This window comes from Terrapene carolina, unplaced genomic scaffold (assembly GCF_002925995.2).
Source record: "Terrapene carolina triunguis isolate 2854851 unplaced genomic scaffold, T_m_triunguis-2.0 Scaffold58, whole genome shotgun sequence".
NCBI classification, from domain to species: domain Eukaryota; kingdom Metazoa; phylum Chordata; order Testudines; family Emydidae; genus Terrapene; species Terrapene triunguis.
Genome location: NW_020664409.1, coordinates 97,399,644 through 97,420,311, shown reverse-complemented (window position 1 = coordinate 97,420,311; position 20,668 = coordinate 97,399,644). Strand labels below are relative to the sequence as shown.

The 20,668-nt window shown below is 43.3% G+C and overlaps 1 protein-coding gene across 1 annotated transcript in view; it reads left to right on the top strand.

The window, feature by feature from the left end:
- ASAP1 (ArfGAP with SH3 domain, ankyrin repeat and PH domain 1) overlaps positions 1–20,668 on the top strand; it is a 288,493-nt gene that overhangs the window by 204,662 nt on the left and 63,163 nt on the right. The window contains exons 17-19 of the mRNA XM_026659939.2: positions 10,644–10,807; positions 12,566–12,699; positions 20,552–20,593. Of these exons, the coding sequence (XP_026515724.1) occupies positions 10,644–10,807; positions 12,566–12,699; positions 20,552–20,593 (340 nt within the window). The remainder of the gene's footprint in view (positions 1–10,643; positions 10,808–12,565; positions 12,700–20,551; positions 20,594–20,668) is intronic.

The window sequence follows — 20,668 nt, the reverse complement described above, 5'->3', positions numbered from 1 at the left end:
TTTTTTGTCTTATTATGAAACCGTTTCCTAATGGCTCCTAACATGCTGTTAGCTTTTTTGACTGCCGCTGCACATTGAGCAGATGTTTTCAGAGAACCATCCTTGATAACACGAAGATCTCTTTCTTCAGTGGTAACAGCTAATTTAGACACCATCATTTTATATGTATTGTTGGGATTATGTTTTCCAATGTGCATTACTTTGCACTAATCAACAGAATTTCATTTGCCATTTTGTTCTCCAGTCACCCAGTTTTGTGAGATCCCTTTGTAACTCTTTGCAGTCAGGTTTGAACTTAACTATCTTGAGTAATTTTGTATTGTTTGCAAATTTTGCCACCTCACTGTTCACCCCTTTTCTTCAGATCATTTAGGAATATGTTGAACAGCACTGGGGGACCCTGCTATTCACCTCTCTCCATTGTGAAAACTGGCCATTTATTCCTAGCTGATCTTTTATCCTGTTACTGACTCATGAGAGGACCTTCCCTCTTATCCCATCACTCCTTACTTCTCTTAAGAACCTTTGGTGAGCGACCTTGTTAAAGGCTTTCTGAAAGTCCAAGACACTATATCCACTGGATCACCCTTGTCCACATGTTTGCTGACACCATGAAAGAATTCTGACACACATGATTTCACTTTACAAAGCTGTGTTGAGTATTCTCCATGAGTGCGTCTCATAATTCTGTTCTTTATTAGTTTCAACCAATTTGCCTGGTACTGAAGTTTGGCTTACTGGCCTGTAATTGCCAGTATTGCCTCTGAAGCCTTTTTAAAAATTAACATTACAATTAGCTATCATCCAGTCATCTGGTAGAGAGGCTGATTTAAGTGATACCAGTTAGTAGTTTCACAATTTAGTATTTGAGTTCCTTCAGAAGTCTTCGGTGAATATCTGTTCAGGGTGACCATTTAATTTACCAATTTATTCCAAAACCTCCTCTATTGACATCTCAATCTGGGACAGTTCCTCTGATTTGTCACCTAAAAGGAATGGTTCCAAAGTGGGAATCTCCCTTACATCCTCTGCAGTGAAGACCAAGGCAAAGAATTCATCTAGATTCTCTGCAATGGCATTGTCTTCCTTGAGTGCTCCTTTAGCATCTTGATCATCCAGTGGCCCCACTGATTGTTTGGTAGGCTTCCTGTTAGTTTTTGCTGTTAGTTTTTGTTTTTTGCTAGTTGCTCTTCAAATTCTTTTTTTGGTCTACCTAATTATATTTTTACACTTGATTTACCAGAGTTTATGCTCCTTTCTCTTTTCCTCAGTAGGATTTGACTTCCAATTTTTAAAGGTTGCCTTTTTGCCTCTGTTTCTTTTGATCTGGTGTTAGGTCATGGTGGCATTTTTTTATTTTTTTTTTGGTCCTCTTGCCATTTTTGCAGGGCGGAGGGCGGGGGGAAGAATGCTGTGGGAATAACATTAGCTTGAGCCTCTACTATGGTGTTTTTAATTAGTCTCCCTGCCGCTTACAGGCATTTCACTCTTGTTACTGTTCCTTTTAATTTCCATTTAACTAGCTTCCCCTTTTTGAAGTTAAATGCTACTGTGGTGGATTCCTTTGGTATTCCCCTCCTCCCAAGGATGTTATATTTAATTACGTTATGGTTGCTATTACCAAGTGGTTCTTCTTCAAGTAGTGTCCCTGTGGGTGCTCCACTGTATGAGAGCTCCATTGTAGGTGTATTTGTATTCCTGCGCAGCTGATCAGAGAACTTCATGCCTTGCCTCGAGGCTAGTCAGTGCACGCGGGCTAACCCGTCAGTTCCTCCTCTACCGCACCTGACTAGAGACAGAGCTATTAGCAGTCCGTTAGCGACTATTACCTCATGCTTTCTTTGTAGCCTCGAGCCTAGTTTTTAGTAGTAATCTAGTGTTTTATTTTTTTCCTTATATTCTAAAATATATCTATACTTATATGTAGATAGATGTAGGTGTGTATAGATAGAATTTATTTTCTTTCTTCCCACCCTTCTTGTTGGGGACCCTTCCCCCCAAATGAGGCATGCCTGGTTCTCTGGGCTTCAAGAAGTGCCTCTCCTGCAATGAGGCTATCCTCATTGCAGACGCACTCATGGTGCATTCATTGCCTTGGGAAAGGACACATTCAAAAGTGGACTTTTTGCCAGTAGCTTAGATCTCGGTCTCACAAGGACAGAGAGCTAAGGCAAAAGATTATATTCGTGGAGGCGGCTCTGAGATCTTCTCTGGACCCACGCCAAGACGTGAGTCTTCCCCACAGCCCTCAACATTAAAGGGCCATGGGGTGAAGAAATCAGCCACCGACCCCTCTTATAAGTTGAAAAAGAGAGCGGGGAGTCCCCACAGTGATCCATGAGCTAGCCGCAAACGATCCCTGACATGCTCAGTATCCTCAGTATCATCGGCACCGAGACGGGCTAAACCTGGTACCAACAGCTCAAGGAAGACTATAGCGGTAGGTACCATTGATGCGCCCACAGACCCAATGGGCGTGGGCACCAAGTCAACAGCACCTCAGGAGAAGGACAGGAGTAAACACTCCAAGGCACCACTGGTATGTCATGTCCCATCTATACCAATGCCTCTTCCTGTACCTGAAAAACCAGTCCAGAGAATATCTTTCCCCCATCACCGTTAGTAGCACTGAGCCAGTCCGCACCACTGGAATTCCAGCACTCGAGGGACCTCCATTTAGCTGATGTACCAGAGTCTCTCCTTGGCACTGAACCTCCACACCGAGTCTCCGCTTGACATGGGAGTCTTTCCTGCTGCCTTGCCATGCTCCCCCGCTCTCCAGTGTGGACTTGGATAGCAGACCGGAGAAAGGGATATCTCAGTACTCATCTCAAGCCCCCTACGGTGCCCGATACCAGCAGGTCCTCCAGGCATATTCTTATATATCCCCACTGTCACTGTCCTGGTACGGCCATCCATTGGCATCACCACCAGACTCCATGCCACCGCCACCCCAGTGGCTATATGGGGATCCCTGGGCTGCATACCACCCGCATGCCTCTCGGGCTTCTAGTCCCACCCAGAAGCCCCCGAGACACCCTTCCACTGCTGTGATTTCCAGAGCATCAGAGCCCCCAGAAGGAATCTTGGAGGAGTGCGAGGGTGATGTCAAATATTCTTCTCCTCCCCAGATGAGGCTGTCATGCCTCCCCCACCATCCCTGGCAGATGATTTTCGCCTCTTCCAGGACCTTGCTAAGAGAGTGGCTGACTCTCTCCAGATACCTCTGGAGGAAGTCAAGGACACACACCACAAGTTCCTGGACATCCTCCACTTCATCCTCAATAATAGGCCTCCCTATCAATGAGGCCTTTCTTGACCCGCAAGAACCATATGGCAGACCTTAGCATCGGTCGCACTGACTAGCAAGCAAGCAGACAAAAGGTAGTACATCCTGGCCTACAGAAACAGAGTTCCTCTTCTCCCACTCTCCACCCAACTCTATCAGTTCTCATGGCCATCAACACCATATGAGGTCCACTACCTACAATAGGGACTGGAAGCAGGAGGATGTACTCCTTGGCCATGCTTCAGTTTCAAATTGCCAACTACCAAGTGCTTACAGTGAAATACGATTGCATGAATTACTCAAAATTGAACAATTTTTTTGAGTAGCTGCCCGAGTCACATCACAAACAATTTAAGGCCATCATCCAAGAAGGGCAGCTAGTAGCAAAGACAGTGCTAGAGTCTGCCCTAAACATAGCTGATACTGCAGCCAGATCCATCTCCATGGTGATGGTGATACAATGTGACTCTTAGTTCCACCTGTTGGATTTCCCAAAGGAGGTGCAGGTAACCACTGAAGATCTTCACTTTGAGGACACTAAGCTCTTCGTGGAGAAAACCAATGCCGCCCTTCACACATTGAAGGATTCTTTGGCCACTCTCCATATGTTGGGCATTTACACACCCGGCATTTAGTCCACAGCTCCAGCATAAGCCATAAACTTCCCAGTGCCCAGCTGAATGATACTACGAGCCACAGAGAGAGAAAACTAAATTCTCCAGATGTAAACTGTCAGGTCAGCAATGTTCCTCGTCCCAGCCTTCCATGTCTAAACACCAATTTTGACGTGTTGGTTGAGGTGCCGATAGTCCACTCCCCACAACTGCTACAACCTACCATCACTACCCACCCTTTTGGCCACCATCTGGCAGCGTTCTGCAGCACCTGTGAGCATATGACATCGGACTTATCGGTCCTAGAGATTGTTCACCATGGGTACTCTGTTTATTTTGTCTCCCTGCCCCCTCCACAACAGCCTTCCCTGTCCCTCTCCAGGGACCCTTCTCACAAGAGTTTATTACGACAAGAGGTAGACAGTCTCCTCCAGTTAGGAGCCATAGAACCAGTACCTCAACATCTACAAGGCAAAGGTTCTACTCTCAGTATTTTCTAATACCCAAGAGGAAGGGGGCTGGAGACCCATATTAGACCTCAGTGCTCTCAACAAGTTTGTCAAAGCTCTGAAATTCAAGATGGTCACTAGCAATGATCGTTCCAGCATTGGAACAGGGAGACTGATTTTCAGCCCTCTATCTCCAGGATGCATATTTTCACATTTGAATGTTACCAACTCACAGGCAATTTCTCAGATTCACCCTGGGACGAGATCACTACCATCACAGGGTACTCCCGGGTTATCTTTGGTCCCGAGAGTATTTTCCAAGATTCTCTCAGTAGTGGCCACCCGCTTATGTTGCCAAGGGATCATGATTTACCCTTACCTGGATGATTGCCTCCTCAGAGCCTGGTCTCTGCAAGAGACTCACCGAGTCACCAAATCCACAATGCACTTGTTTACAGAGCTGGGCTACAGATCAACGCCCAGAAGTCAACCCTCACTCCAGTACAGCACCTGGAGTTTATAGGCGCTGACCTTGACCAGGGCCCTCCTACCTCAGCACAGATTACTCTTTCTGGCTACACTCACAGAGACTGTCCAAAACAGTCCATAAATATCAGCCAGACTGCCTACAACTCTTGTGGCACTGCCCACCAGGGTAAAATCCTCCTTAGACTGGTGGAAAGACCCAGCCAACATTAGCAAAGGGATCCCCTTCATGAAGAATCCTCCCTTGTTGCTTCTCACCACCAACACATCCCTCCTAGGGTGGGGCGCACATCTAAACAGCCTTACAACACAAGGGAAGTGACCTCCCATGGAGATATCCCTCCACATCAACCTTCTCGAGCTAAGGGTGGTCAGGATGCCTGAGCCTATTGCCTCCCACTGAACAGAGGGTCACACATGAAAGTCCTAACAGACAACATTGCCTGTATATTCTACATAAATCGACAAGATGGAGCCCAGTCTCCCTCCCTCTGTGCGGAAGTGATGAGACTATGGAACTGGTGTATCTCCCACGCTGTCAGCGGCCTACCTCCCAGGTACACACAACTTGATGGCAGACAGTCTCAATTGTAAATTCCCGCACAGCCATGAATAGTAGCTATACCCAGTAGTGCTTCACAGTCTGTTCAGGCGGTGGGGGATGCTGACACAGACTTGTTTGCCACCTACCTGCACAAGAAATGTCTGTGCTACTGCTCGCCAGAGCAGGGATAGGACAACCCACCCTCCTCCCATCTACTTTGGAGCTCTTGTCAATGACTCTGCGGTAGAGAAAGAACTGGGGGTGGGTTAGCTTCCGCGCACTGACTAGCCTCATGGCAAGGCACAAGGAGAGACAGTGGGGGTGGGGGAGCTAGTGGACACTGCTACTGAAATTCTCTGATCAGCAGCGCAGGGACCCCTACAGTGGAGCACTCATTGGGGGATGCATCTCAAAGAACCATCGCTACAGCACTAGGTGAATAACTTCTTTGGCTATATGCACCTCTTGGATCAGATCCTGTGCTTCACTTAGGATTAAATCAAGAATTGCCTCTCCCCTTGTGTATTTCAGGAATATCTGCTCCAAGAAGTAGTTATTGATGCTGTCTAGAAATTATACCTCTGCATCTGGTCCTTAGGTGACAGTCAATATGGGGGTAGTTGAAATCCCCCATTATTATTGAATTTTCTATTTTTGTAGCCTCTCTAATCTCTCTGACCATTTCAAAGTCACCATCACCATCCGGTCAGGTGGTGGATAGTATATTCCTACTGCTTTATTATTGTTGTTTATTATTTATTATTATTCAAGCATGGAATTTTTATCCATAGAGATTCTATAATTCAGTTTAATTCATTTAAGATTTTTACTATATTTGACTCTATGCTTCCTTTCCTTCGCTCCCCCAACAGCGCAACCTAATTGTCATTCCTATATATTTTGTACCCTGTTATTACTATGTCCTATTATCATCTTTCCATCAACTTTCTTTAATGCCTATTATATCAATAGCTCACTTAATACCAGGCAATCAAGTTCACCCATCTTAGTATTTAGACTTCTTGCATTGGTACACAAGCACTTCTAAAATTTGTCAATATTTCATTGTCTGGCTTCATATGCTGTAATTGAGTGGGACTCTTTTTCATTTCAGAGTTTCTCTTCAGTTCTTATCTGTACTTTCTCAACTTATATTCTCTCATCTTTATTAGGATATAGAGTATCCCCTTTAATAAATTTTCCCCTAAAGAAACTGTGTGCTTCTGTGTCCAAACCATGTGCTTTCCCCCAGCCCTTAGTTTAAAAACTCCTATAATACCTTTTTAATTTTTCATGCCAGCAATCTGGTTCCATTTTGGTTTAAGTGGAGCCCATCCTTCCTAGATAGGATCCTCCTTTCCCAAAAGGTTCCCTAGTTCATAATAAACCTAAATTGCTCCTCCCAATACCATCATCTCATCCATGCATTGAGACTCTGTAATTCTGTCTGTCTTTCTGGGCCTGCATGTGGAACTGGAAGCATTTCAGAGAATGCTACCATGAAAATCCTGGATTTTAATCTAAATTTGGCCTCCAGGACCTCTCTCCTACCTTTCCCTATGTCATTTTTACGTGCATGTTCCATGAGCATCAACTTCTCCCCAACATGGCACATAAGTCTATCTAGATGTCTCGAGAGGTCCACAACCTTTGCATCTGGCAGACAATTCACTGAGCCAGTCTCCCAATCATCACAAGCCCAACTGTCTATATTTCTAATAATTAAAACCTCCATTACTATTACTTATCTCTTCCTAATAACTGGGGTCCCCTCATCCGGAGAGGTATCCTCAGTGCGAGAGGATACCAGGACATTATCTGGAAGGAGGGACCCAGTTATGGGAATGTTTTCCTCTGCTCCAGCTTGACATTCTCCTTCCTTGAGACTTTCATCCTCCTTAACAGCAGAAAGGCTATCAGGTTGGGGGTAGGACCACTCTGCTGTGTCCCTGAAAATCTTCTCTAGGTACCTCTCTGTCTCCCTTAGCATCTCCAGTTCAGCCACTCTGGTCTCAAGAGCCCGTAGTCTGTCTCTGAAGGCCTGCACTGAATGTACACGTATGCAGTCCTACATGCTGCATTCAGTGCAAAAAAATGGATAGCCCCTCACTATACTGCTGGACTTCTGCCTGTATTATTTTTAGTCTTGCAGGATTTATTTGTTTGTTCTTTATTTTATTTTATTTTGTGTGTGTGTGTGTGTGTGGGGAGGTTATTGTACTAAGTTTAAAGGATTTTTATTAGGTGTATCTGGGTCCCACAGTCCCTCTCTCAACTCCCTTGCAAAACTTCCCTGTTTCCTAGTTCCTTTAGTTGCTTAGGCCTGGTCTACACTAACCCCCCCACTTCGGACTAAGGTACACAAATTCAGCTACGTTAATAACGTAGCTGAATTCGAAGTACCTTAGTCCGAACTTACCGCGGTCCAGACGCGGCAGGAAGGCTCCCCCGTCGATGCTGCGTACTCCGCTCGCCGAGCTGGAGTACCAGCGTCGACGGCGAGCACTTCTGGGATCGATCCGGGGCACTTCCGGGATCGATCCGGGATCGATTTATCGCGTCTTAACCAGACGCGATAAATCGAACTCAGAAAACCGATTGCTTACATCCGGACCTGGATGTAAGTGAAGACGTACCCTTAGAAGCTGTTTTTATGAACTCCTGTTCTCCCTGAATTAGCCCTGCCATCTTGTCAAGGGATCCTAAAGGGATTAGGAATCAAAGGATAGCAAACTAGAACCTCATTAGCAAGTTCTCAGTCTAGCCTAGCAGGCTACTTGGCTCAGCACACTGCCCCCAAAACAGACCAATGACCGAAACCTGTGGGCAATAAGGGAGTCCGCGGAGAAAACAGAAAGATGTCCAACATCTAGACACCTGAGGAAAAGAAACAACATGGAAAGCTGGACAACTACTTAATTGTGGTAGAGATTGCAGAACCTTGGCCTATAATAAGATTGGACAACTGTGCAACTGGTTCTCATTAACACTACAAATTTATATCTGATCATCTTTGCATATTACATTGAGTCCAGTGGCTTCATACAGTGAAGCAGAAGCATTCTGTGTACTTCAAACAGAAACTGTACAAAACAACAAAGCTATGATTAAAATAGAGAACCATAGGACACTTGGTAATGTCATATTGGGTTAAAATGCCATCTTACTGGTTTGAGGTTTTGGGAGAGGGAGTTGTTCGTCAGTGAATAATGTGTATATTATATTTCTGCCATTTGGAGTGCTAATGAGCAATTTTGTTATATAAATGGCATGAATGTTTGTGTTAAATTGGCCCTGCTGATAATCTCTAGCTACAGCACACAGTATGACACTTTGTGCTCTGAATTTTTCAGAGATTGTGTCAGGTGATATGCAGCTATATGGAATTATTCATTTCCTTGGCTAAAAGGAATAAAAAGAGAATTGTTATTGCTGTATGTAACTGTAGTAAATAAAAGAATGCTTGAAACTCTAGATCAAACCTGTGGTCATTTCACACATCCAATTTTTCTTCTAATTTTCATTACATCTGATGGTGATTGAAAGTTGCTTTTTTTAAATTGCTATTGTATATTTGAGGTTGGATGTTAATCTATTTATCCTAATTGCAATTAAATTGGAACTATAATAACTGTAGCTGCTGACAAGTTCTTTAAGCCAGTTGCCAATTTCTAAATGAACAAATATTTCAGTTTGTACATTACCTAAATTTATCTGGATTATGCTAATATCAGAAACCAAGAATACTTCCTTTTTCTTTCTCAAACTGATCTTCATCAGCAAAATTGCAAATGACTGCCACCTAGAGTGTGTTTATATATTTTACTTTACAAATTCAGATAATGTGTGGCACATGTTTCCGTACACAGAACTATGCTTACATTTCCCGGGGGGAGGGAAGGGGACATGTTAAGCTTGCTTTTACTAACCTTCCTTTGCAAGTTCTTTGGAAAGACAGTTTGTTCCCAGATTCATCTTTTGTGCATTAATCACAAAACAAAAAAGTGCATATGTGAGTGCAAATACAAATTCAGGCCCTGATTCTGCAAACATTTATGATGTAACTTTATTCGTATGAGTTCCCCATTAAACTACTTATGTCTCTAAAGTTACTCACATGTGTTAGTATTTGCAATCTAGAGACTATGAAATTAAGTCTAAAGTTTCATCATCAATCCATTCAGTTGAACGTAGACATTACAGCACACTGGAGAAAAAAAATCACACACTGAGTATAGAAAGTTGAAATATCTAAGCAGGAAATTGATTAAGAGGAGCTAGAGCATTTTTAGACAGAAGTGTGCTATTTTATCTGCTTTAGCTCCAAGTAACACACAATTACTGTAGCTGAAAGAGATTGGAGGGGGGAAAAAATGGATTTTGTTCTTATTTTGATTTGTTTTTTCAGCTTGCTCATTTGATATATTAGACAGCACTTAGTGTGTAACCATTTTTTCTAATTCCCTTGTAAAAGCTGTTAGTCAATGTCCCCTCTTAGTTTGGGTCTTTCACACAACAGGAAGTGAGAGAAATACACTTTTAAAAATGTTGTTGTATAACCCTTAAAAATCAGTGGGTAGACTCAGGACAGGTATAATACCTGAAACAACTTTTAACTCTCTGTTGATTTGTTTTAACTTGACTAAGTTACAGGTTGATATCTGTAAGATCACATTTTACCAGTTACAGTCTTAATGTTGGCCACTACTGTTACTCCATTACTCTCTATTCTTATTTTCCTCCTCTTTTCTAAAATCCTGTCCCATTTTTACTCCTGACCTGTCCCGTCTGTTTGGCCTTCCTAGTCCTTGTATATGGGCTATTATAGAAAAAAACTCAGGGCCAGATTTTTTAAAGAATTTAGGTGTCTAAAGATGCAGATAAGTGCCTAATGATATTTTCAAAAGTACCTAGGTACCTACATTCCAAATCTGGCCCTTAGTCTCTATCCACTCCCAGGCTCTAACCCACTTGCAGAAACCAGGAATTACATATGATGGCACACATTGTTCCAGTACATTAATTCAAACACTTTTTGATGAGCAATTTAAAAATCTTTTCCCCTTGTTTTACTTTGTTCCTCCTTCTCTCATTTTTGTTTTACTTCTGCCCTTCCCCCATTCTTTCTTTTCAGTCTCTCCCCCAGTATACTCCCTCCCCTCCACGTCTACCCTGTTCTTTCACCTGCAAACTTGCTATAGTTTATAGGTAAAGTTGTATTTGCAAAACAATCTTCATAAAAACCCTTCATTTTATACTAGATGGATATCAGTATTGACTAACAGTAAAGAAGAAGCATTAAACATGGCATTCCGCGGAGAGCAGAGCACAGGGGAAAACAGTTTAGAGGATCTAACAAAAGCCATTATTGATGATATACAGAGATTACCCGGAAATGAAGTCTGTTGTGATTGTGGATCACCAGGTATCTTAATTTACATGAATGTCACCAAATGTCTTATTTCAAGCAAAATAACTTATTTTTAAAAAGTTTAGAGTGCAGATTAACTTTCTAAGCAATATGTAGTTTAGCCTTCAACCCTAGTTTAAAAGAGCAAGTGTTCTAAGTCTCATTCATCACTGTTGCATGTTATCTGCACTCAGTTTCAGCAGTTCAAGCCCCATTGTGGGATTTGAACTGCTGATGTTGTTGCACTCTCTCCAGATCCTTATTGCAATGGAATGGAAATTGCTTGGCATCACTGTTTTTGTAAGCTACTTGGAAGTGAGTCGTGCTTAGGCAGTGATTAAGGAAGATGTAATCCTCCAGGAGTCTTATTCTTGGATCTCAGCTTCATAGCATGAGATGCATGGAATTGCCAAAGATCTTAAAATTTCTGGACCCTAAGGACAATGGTAATAGGGCAATGCACAAACCACCCCCTTATTGGTTTGCAATTAAGCTAAGCGCTTGACACAACTGTCAATAGGGTGTCCTGGTTTGTGCTTTATCCTTTTACCCATCGGTGCCAAAAATCTTCAGAGCTTTGGTAGTTTTCCCAGTCTTGTGCCAGGAATCAAAGACTCAGTGTAAGAATCCTTTCGGAATGATACCTTCAGAGCAGCAGAATTACATATCAGTCATTTTCCCTTGTCTGAGCTTGAGGACAATTAAGAGTTATAAATCATTGTTGGGCTACTAAGTTTATACTGCTTGATAGCTGCTGCTTTCATATCATAAGGAGGTTCCTCAGAATGGAGGACTGGGATAGATAGAAGAATAATGTCTCTGGCAGGTAGCAGATACCAATATTATACTGGTAGCTACATTCTACAATGATGGGTACGTTAGAAATGCTTAGATTGATAGATATGTAAGTAGAATATTGCAACCATAGAAAAATACTGCTTTTTTAAATACTGAAAGATGATAAATAGTTTGTAGTTTATAATTTAAATCTCTGGAAATCTGGGGAAATATTTTTTATTAACCTTTGCCACGTTGTATTTTTAATGAAGTCCAAAGCATCTCTCCTCTTTCTTTTTGCTTTAAACTCTTGACTCAAGACTTCACGTAGTGGGCACTTAATTATCTGGTCAAGGAAGACTGAATGAGGCTCATTTTGAACCACTTGTCTTTCTTGTCTAATCTGCCCATGTTGTTGCTGTTAAGTTTTCCAAGAAAAAAAACAACTGTCACGCATTGAACATGCTCATTTTTCAACATTCATGATGTGAGAACTATTTGGGTATTAAACTTAGGGATGCTCACATGGCAATGCAGAGCACTATTTCTGGGCCAGCCCTATAGTTTAAAGGTTACCTCTATGGATGTCCATTCCATCCATAGTGAAATGTTTCTTAATTGAATCCTTTATGAAAAAATACACTTTGAGGATTAAAAATTAAGGCCAAAATGGATAAATATGGGGGATGGGCACTACATTTAGATGCCTAAATATGTGTTTAGGCACCTGGGTTTGAAAATTTTGGCCTAGATGTTTGTAGATAGGTGGTGGATTTTTAGAATATACAAACTTAATTTGATTCATGGAAAAATGCATTTTATTAACTTTTTGGTTCAGTTTGGTGATGAATTTTGAAAAAAAACATGAGATATTCATAATTAAGTTGCTTTTGTTAAGAGGAGTCATTTTCATTGAGGAATATTGGTTTTTACAGAATATAACTTTCACTCTTTTTAATATTTGCTGAGTATTTTATTTCTCAACCTCTTCTACAGATCCAACTTGGCTGTCAACGAACCTGGGCATTTTAACCTGTATAGAGTGTTCTGGAATACATAGGGAAATGGGTGTTCATATTTCTCGAATCCAGTCTTTGGAACTAGACAAATTAGGAACGTCTGAACTCTTGGTGAGTCTCTGTAGTTTTTATATCTTTAGTCAGATACTCAGCATATAAGGGATACTTCCAGATATAGAATAATGTACCGTTACTTATTTTTTAAAGGACATATTTTGCAGAAAAATGTATATTCACATTTTGCTAGTACTGTGGAGAAGGATTTATCTTGTACTACTTATACTTTTGTCCATTTATCAATTTTATTTTCTTAGTGAATCAAGTTTTTTCTTAATGATGTATTATTTGCTGCTGTCAGTATTGATATACTTCGAATATTACCTTTCGTTAGGTAGTCTTGATCCTGAATCAAAAGCCACTGACAAAATCTTTGCATGATAAGAGAAAGGGAAGCTAATTGCAATCTATAAGAGAGTGCAGAATGTTGCCATTAAATTGCATTGAATGAAACTGTAATTTGGAGGGAAAACTCCTGCACTGATGATAAGATATACTGTGAACTGGATGTAGGAGAAGACAAAAGTGAAGTTTGACATGTTTCAAACAAAATATGTTTGGCCTAGAAAAAGATTTATGTTTTGCATAGGAAACTGTGAAAAGTGTTTATGAGTGGGGGGGAGAGAACATGTACAAATTATTAGGATTTAAGGAGAAGGTAATTCTGAAGTTCTCCGAATGATGGTCCCTATGTGTATTCCACTTGAGGTGCGCATGCACACCCTGTGCCTGAGACCAGTAGATTTTTCATTAGCAGTGTTCATTGGTCCACACCTGCACCCTCTGCCTCCTTGTGCTCTGAACTGAGTGCATAAAGGGTGGTGCTGACTGACCGCCTCTCCAGTTCCTTTTTACCACTCCTTGTCTGAGATGGAACCTCTCCAAGTATCTACAACTTTGCTAATGTTCCTGCTTCAAATTCCAGTTTTTTGTAAATAGTTTACCATTTTCTAGTTACTTAGTTTTTAGTATTTAGCTAGATAGTGTTAGTAGGAGTTTTACCCCTCATTTGGGGTACTTAGTATGCCTGAGATCCCCAGTTTCAAGTCCTGTGTAGCCTGCCCGTGGGTCTTCCTGGTTAGTGACTTGCACAATACTTGTTTTTATTGCCTTATCCATTCCAAGTGCAGCATCTGTCATTCATTTCCTCTCTGAACCCAGCAATATCGAGTGTTGCAATTCAGAAGATTCCTGGTGGAACTCTCCCTGATGATCCAGTTCAACATTGGGTCATCAGACCCCTCTGTGCATTGGCCAGAGGCACCTTATTGTGCCCATGCAGCCACAGTGCTAGCAGACTCCAGATCATCAGAGGGAAGAGCTACAGACTAGGAGGCAGAGCAGCTGGGAGCACTCTCTCAAAAAATGAGAGAAATCCCCTCCCAAGTCATGATCCAAGATGTGGACTTCTTCCCCTGTGGCCTCAAAGTCTGGTGGGACTCTGCACCCTGCTGTGGGTGTGTCAGGAGCTCACAGGAAGCATGGGCTTGTCTCGTCAGTGCTGAGAACCAAGAGTGCTCTGAAACTACCAACTGCTGAAGGGCCAGGATCAGCATCAGTGAGGGAAAGAAGGCAGCTGCCCACACGGCTAGTACCATCCCACAGCAAGAAGAAGGATTCAGCAGTACCAGCTCTCACTGCCTGATCTAAATTAGCACCATTGTCTCTGCCAAGAGGTAGAAGCTCCTCCTGCTCACCTTCCTCAAGGACTGGATGTACTGTGCTTGATGACCTGACTGAATATTCTGACCTGGGGTCACCAGTCCTCGCAGAGCCAGTAATCAGCAGAGAGTTTCTCACATCGCTGGCCATTTGCTGGTACCTATGATCCGCTGAGGCATTACAAGATAACTGGTACCAGCAGCTCCACCAGTGCAATCTGAGGACTCGTATTCTTCCGGAAAGTTTGAGACTGAGACAGTGGGTCCACTGACATTACCAAGATACAAGATTACCCCCAAGAGAGGTTCCAGAGGCTCTTGAGCACCCACCCTATTCCACAGGACTCTGCCCAGCTCAGGACCAGTGGTATCCTTCCCCATAGCACCACCTGCTTACCCATATGGTCCTTCACACTGAGATCTCCTGGTTACAGAGGATCAGACAGGAGTCGCCTCATAAGGAAGAACCCCTGCCCACTGAGGAGCACTATGGGGAGGAGGAGCAACTTGAACCAACAGACCTATTCTCCCCAACAGCGTTTTTGTTTTCATCTCCTGATAAGGTGGTTGCACCTGCCTCGCCATCACCCGGTGACTAAGCAGTTCCAAGATCTCCTGAGGAGAATTGCAGATGCACTCCAGATTCCCCTGGAAAAAGTTCAGGATACCACTCGTAAGTTGCTAGATATCCTTCAGGGTGCAGGCCCTAGCAAGATTGCACTTACAATCAACGAGGCTATATTAGAGCTGGCCAAAAAAGGTCTAGCACAACTCAGTCACTTGTGCCCCCTACTCTGAAAAGAATGGAGAAGAAATACTTTGTTCTATCTAAAAGGACGAAAAACTTACCTTCACACCCCACACCGAACTCTCTAGTGGTATAGGCCATCACTGAATGTATCTACTGCCTCCAACAAGAACATGAAACAAGTAGACCTCTTCAGATGGAAGTGTTTCACCTTGGTTAGCCTACAATTTTGCATTACAAGTTATCAAGCCTTGATGTCTAAGTATGATTTCATTAATTATAAGAAGTTTTTTGAGTTCACAAACTACCTACCCGAGGAGCTTGATCGCATTTCCAAGCCATGATTGATGAGGGTCAGGTGATAGCTAGATCGTTCCTTCAAGCTTCTCTAGATACAGCAGACACCACTTCTCACTTCATGGCGACTTCTGTTGTCATGAGACAAGCTTCATGGCTCCAGTCCTCTGGATTTCCAAAGGAAGTTCAAGCCATTTTGGAAGATTTTCCCTTTGAGGGCAACCACCTGTTCAGTGACAAAATGGATGAGTCATTACATATTTGTGAGGACCGTCATGCAATTCTCTGCTTCCTGGGTATATGCATCCCAGCACCTTGGAGAAAATACTCCACACAACCACTGTATAAGCAGTGTCCCACTTCTCAGCTCTTTTACTACAAAAGGGCCTATCAGCCTTCCAGGAAGCACCAGAGTGCAGTGAAGCAGACAGAATGTCTCTGTCATTCTCTCACCAGCCCCAGGCTCCTGCCAAGAAATCTTTTTGACAGGACCCTTGAGAGTCACAAACCAGCCCTCCTGCACCCACAATTCATTCAGTAGCCACCTGGCCCATTTCTCCCCAGCATGGCATCTTATCATGGTGCATTAATAGGTCCCAGAAATTGTCACCACCAGATATCTTATAAAACTTCTGTTCATCCTTACCAGAAAACATCCCTCCCTGTCTCCTTTCAGGCACCCCCTCTCATGGGAGAATATTCAGACAGGAGGTAGACTCCCTGCTCCAGCTGGAGCTATATAGTTTGTCTCTCCTCAGTATAGGGTAAGGGGGTTTTGTTCAAGATGTTTCCTCATCCCCAGAAAGAAGAAAGGCTGGAGACGCTTTCTGGATCTCAGACAACTGAATGTCTTCATCCACTGTTAAGGATTCAGAATGGTCATCTTGCCTCTCTAATCTCCTCTTTGAAGAAAGATGACTGCTTTGCAGTTCTCAGTTTAAAGGACACCTATTTCCACATACACATTTGTCCAGCACACAGGAGGTTCCTGCACTTTATGGTGGGCCTAAACCTTTATCCATATGGAGTACTTCCTTATGTCTCTCAACCATCCTGAGGGTTTTCACAAAGGTGTACTATCTATTGTGGCGGCATACCTTCATAACCAGGTCACTCCAATATTTCCCTACCTCAACAACTGGCAGCTCAGGGGTCAATCATACCGAGAAGTGCAGTCAATGATGTATCCCTTGTCAGTGTCCTTCAATCCTTAGGGAGCCTAGAAAAAACCACTTTCATTACCATGTAAATTATAGACTTTATTGGAGCAGCTATGGATTCAATTACAGCCAAAGCATACTTACCCCAGGACAGATTCCAAGCTCTGAGGGACTTCATCATCTATCTTTGATTGAGCCCTCAGATGTCAGTGCAATCCTGCCTGATCCTCCTAGGCCACATGGCCCTGTACCTATGTGACTCCCTTTGCAAGGCTCCATCTCCAGTCTTTTCAGGTGTGGTTATGCTCTGAACAGGGATAGCCTGGTCAAGCAAATCTCACTTCCCCACAGTATTCTGACATCATTCATCTGATGGGAAGACAGAGAAGCTGTGTGTGTAGGGGTTCCCTTTGTTTCCTGTCCATCCACAAAGAAGCTAATAATGGATACCTCCCTATAGGGTTTGGGTGTGCATCAGGGCAAACATGGTTCAATGCTCTTGGACCCAGCAAGAATCCAAGATTCACAAAAAACTGCGAGCAGTACACACAGCCTGCAAAAGATTCCATGCCCTGTATGTTCCGGTCATGTGAGATACTGTGATTATAGGTTTCAGTGTTAGTCTGTATCAGTAAAAAAAAATGAGGAGTCCTTGTGGCACCTTAGAGACTAACAAATTTATTTGGGCATAAGCTTTAGTGGGCTCTAGCCCACAAAGACTATGATTATAGTATACTATATAAACAAACAGGGAGGAGTGAAATCTATGCCTTTTTGCATGGAAGTGATCAAGCTGATCTGACACCAGATCTGTCTCTCAGCAGTGCACCTCGTGGGAGTACTGAACATCCTAGGGGACAGCCTCAGCAGGAACATCCACAGAGACCGTGACTGGATGCTTCACAGCTCAGTGGTACAGCACATCTGACAGTGGGAATTCCCTTTGTGGATGCCTTTGTATCCGAAGAAAACAAGAAATGCCCAGACTACTGTTCTGGAGCAGCTCAGGGACACAACTCCTGATACGCTGATAGGAGATGCTAATGTACACTCTCCCACTCATTCCCCTCTTATCTCAAATCCTGAGGAAAATCAAGCAAGACACAGCATCAATAATCCTAGTAGCACCCTGGTGGCCGAGGTAGCTTTGATCATCCTTTAGATAGCTTCAAGTCCATGCATACAAAACCAGCTGTTTCCTAATCTGTTGACTGAAGACGAAGGCAAGACCATCCATCCTAATCCAGCATCCCTCTGTCTAATAGCTCGGTATTTGGATGGATGATGAATTTAGAGAGGTCATGTTCTAAGGCAGTAAAATTCATCCTTAATAATAGCAGGAAAGTCTCTATAAGAAAATGTTATGCTGCAAAATAAAAGAGATTTTTCCATCTGTGCCAACGCCATCAGATACAGTAACTCCTCGCTTAACATTGTAGTTATGTTCCTGAAAAATGCTACTTTAAGTGAAATGATGTTAAGCGAATCTAATTTCCCCATAAGAATTTATGTAAATGGGGGGTGGTTAGGTTCCAGGGAAAAGTTTTTCGCCAGACAAAAGACTATACTTTATATATGTATATATACACACACACATATATACACAGTATAAGTTTTAAATAAACAATTTATTACGGTACCCAGCAATGTTGATTATGAAGCTTGGTTGAGGTGGTGAAGTCAGAGGGTGGGATATTTCCCAGCGAATGCCTTGCTGCTAAATGATGAACTAGCACTCGGCTGAGCCCTCAAGGGTTAACACGTTGTTAATGTAGCCTCACACTCTACAAGGCAGCAAGAATGGAGGGAAGAGAGACAGCATGGCAGAGAGAGACAGAGACACACACCGTGTGTGTGTGTGAGAGAGAGAGAGAGAGAGAGATGTGCATTGCCCCTTTAATTACAGTGGCCCCACTTTAAGTACATTGCCTTTTTAAGGATAATATAATATATGGAGATATACCTATCTCATAGAACTGGAAGGGACCCTGAAAGGTCATCGAGTCCAGCCCCCTGCCTTCACTAGCAGGACCAAGTACTGATTTTTGCCCCAGATCTCTAAATGGCCCCCTCAAGGTTTGAACTCACAACCCTGGGTTTAGCAGGCCAATGCTCAAACCACTGAGCTATCAGCAAGTTGAGATAGCAGCTGCTGCCAGCAAGCTCCCTTCATCCTGAGCCCTGTCGTGTGTCCTCCTCCCCGCTCTGTGGAGCTGGGGGTACAGGAGTGGGGGAGGGGGAGGACACCCTGACATTAGCACCCCTCTCCCCCCTGTCCCCTCCCTCCCCCCCAGCAAGCAGGAGGCTCCCGGGAACAGCTCCAAGGCAGAGGGCAGGAGCAGCACAGGGCAGTGGTGGGAGGGACAGCTGAATTGCCTGGCAATTGCTAGCCTGCTGGGCGGCTGCTGCACAGGGAACTTAGGGGAGCGGGGAGCTGATGGGGGCCTGCCGGTCCACCCTTCTTCCAAGCCCCTACCAGCTAGCTGCAACGGGCTGCTCTTTCTGCAAGCAGTGGACAAAGCAGGTGGCTGCCAAACAACATTATAAGGGAGCATTGCACAACTTTAAATGAGCATGTTCTCTAATTGATCAGCAACGTAACAATGAAACAGCGTTAACCGGGATGACTTTAAGTGAGAAGTTACTGTACCTCCGCAGGGCTCAGAGATACTACCCATTCTGGACTACCTTCTTTCTTTAAAAACATCAGGTCTGTCCCTCAGCTTGCTGCAAATGCATTTGGTGACAATTAATGCCTTCGTTCCTCGGGTGGAGAACTTTTTGGTCTTCACCCACCCTATGATAATAGCTCACCTTAACTGATTACTCTCGTTATGGCAACACCCATTTTTTCATGTCCTCTGTGTATATATATCGTCCTACTGTATTTTCCACTGCATGCATCTGATGAAGTGGGTTTTAGCCCATGAAAGCTTATGCTCAAATAAATTTGTTAGTTTCTAAGGTGCCACAAGTACTCCTTGTTCTTTTTTCTATGACAGTGAGTTTTTTCAAAAGGCCTTAAGCTTTCCTCTGGTGCTAAAACCTACTTCAGTTTGGGACCTCAGTCTTGTTCATATTTGCAACATTCATGAATCCTCCATTTGAACCTTTAGCCTCCTGCTTCTTTCTTCATCTGTCTGTAAAGGTGGCCTTTCTGACTGCAGTTATGTGTGCCAGAAGAGTCTGGTGAGGTTGGGACTCTTATGGCGGTATACCGTCCCTACAGGGCATTCCATAAGGATAAGGTCTCTTTGAGGTAACACCCTACATTAATTCCAAAGATTCCCTCCAAATTCTACTTAAATCAGGTCATATACCTTCCAGAGAAGATACGGAGTTCCATTCTCTGGATGTTTGTCGAGCCTTAGTGTTCTACTTGCAGATGACAAAACCCTTCAGGAAATCTCCTAGACTATTCATCTCCTTTGCTGAACATATGAAAGGGTATCTCCTCACTGAGACGTCTTAAATGGCTTCAGGTTGCATCCTGCTATGCTATGAGTTGGCTGCAATAGCTCCTCCACAGTGTCAGAGTCCACTCGTCCAGAGACCAGGTATCCTCAGTGGCATCTCTTCAGGATGTCCTCCTGGAAATCTGTAGAGCAGCAACATGAGACTCTGTGCATACCTTTACTAGGCATTACACCCTGGCACAAGCATCTTCAGCAGATGCATCCTTCAGCACAGCGATCCTGAAATCTGTGATACAGCAGAGTTCCTCCTCCTCCTCAATAAGGACTGCTTATGAGCCGCCTAAAGTGGAATACACATAGTGACTATCACTCAAAGAAGAAATTCTGGTTACTTACCTTATATAACTGGAGTTCTTCAAGATGTGTGGGCCCTATACGTATTCAGCTACCCTGCCTCCTTCCCCTCTCCTCTGGATTCTTTCCTTAGGTGATTCATAGTACAAAAGGAATTGAAGAGACGTTTAGTCCACACCGCCTCATATGCTCTTGTTTTAGAGCATGAGGAGGCAGAGGGTGCAGATGTGGACCAACGAACACTGCTAATGAAAAATCTTCCTGTTTCAGGCATATGCAACGCATGTGCACCTAGCGTGGAATACACATAGGGTCCCCACTTGAAGAACTCCAGTTACTATAAGGTAAGTAACAAGAATATTTTTCAATCCATTAAGGCTATGTCTA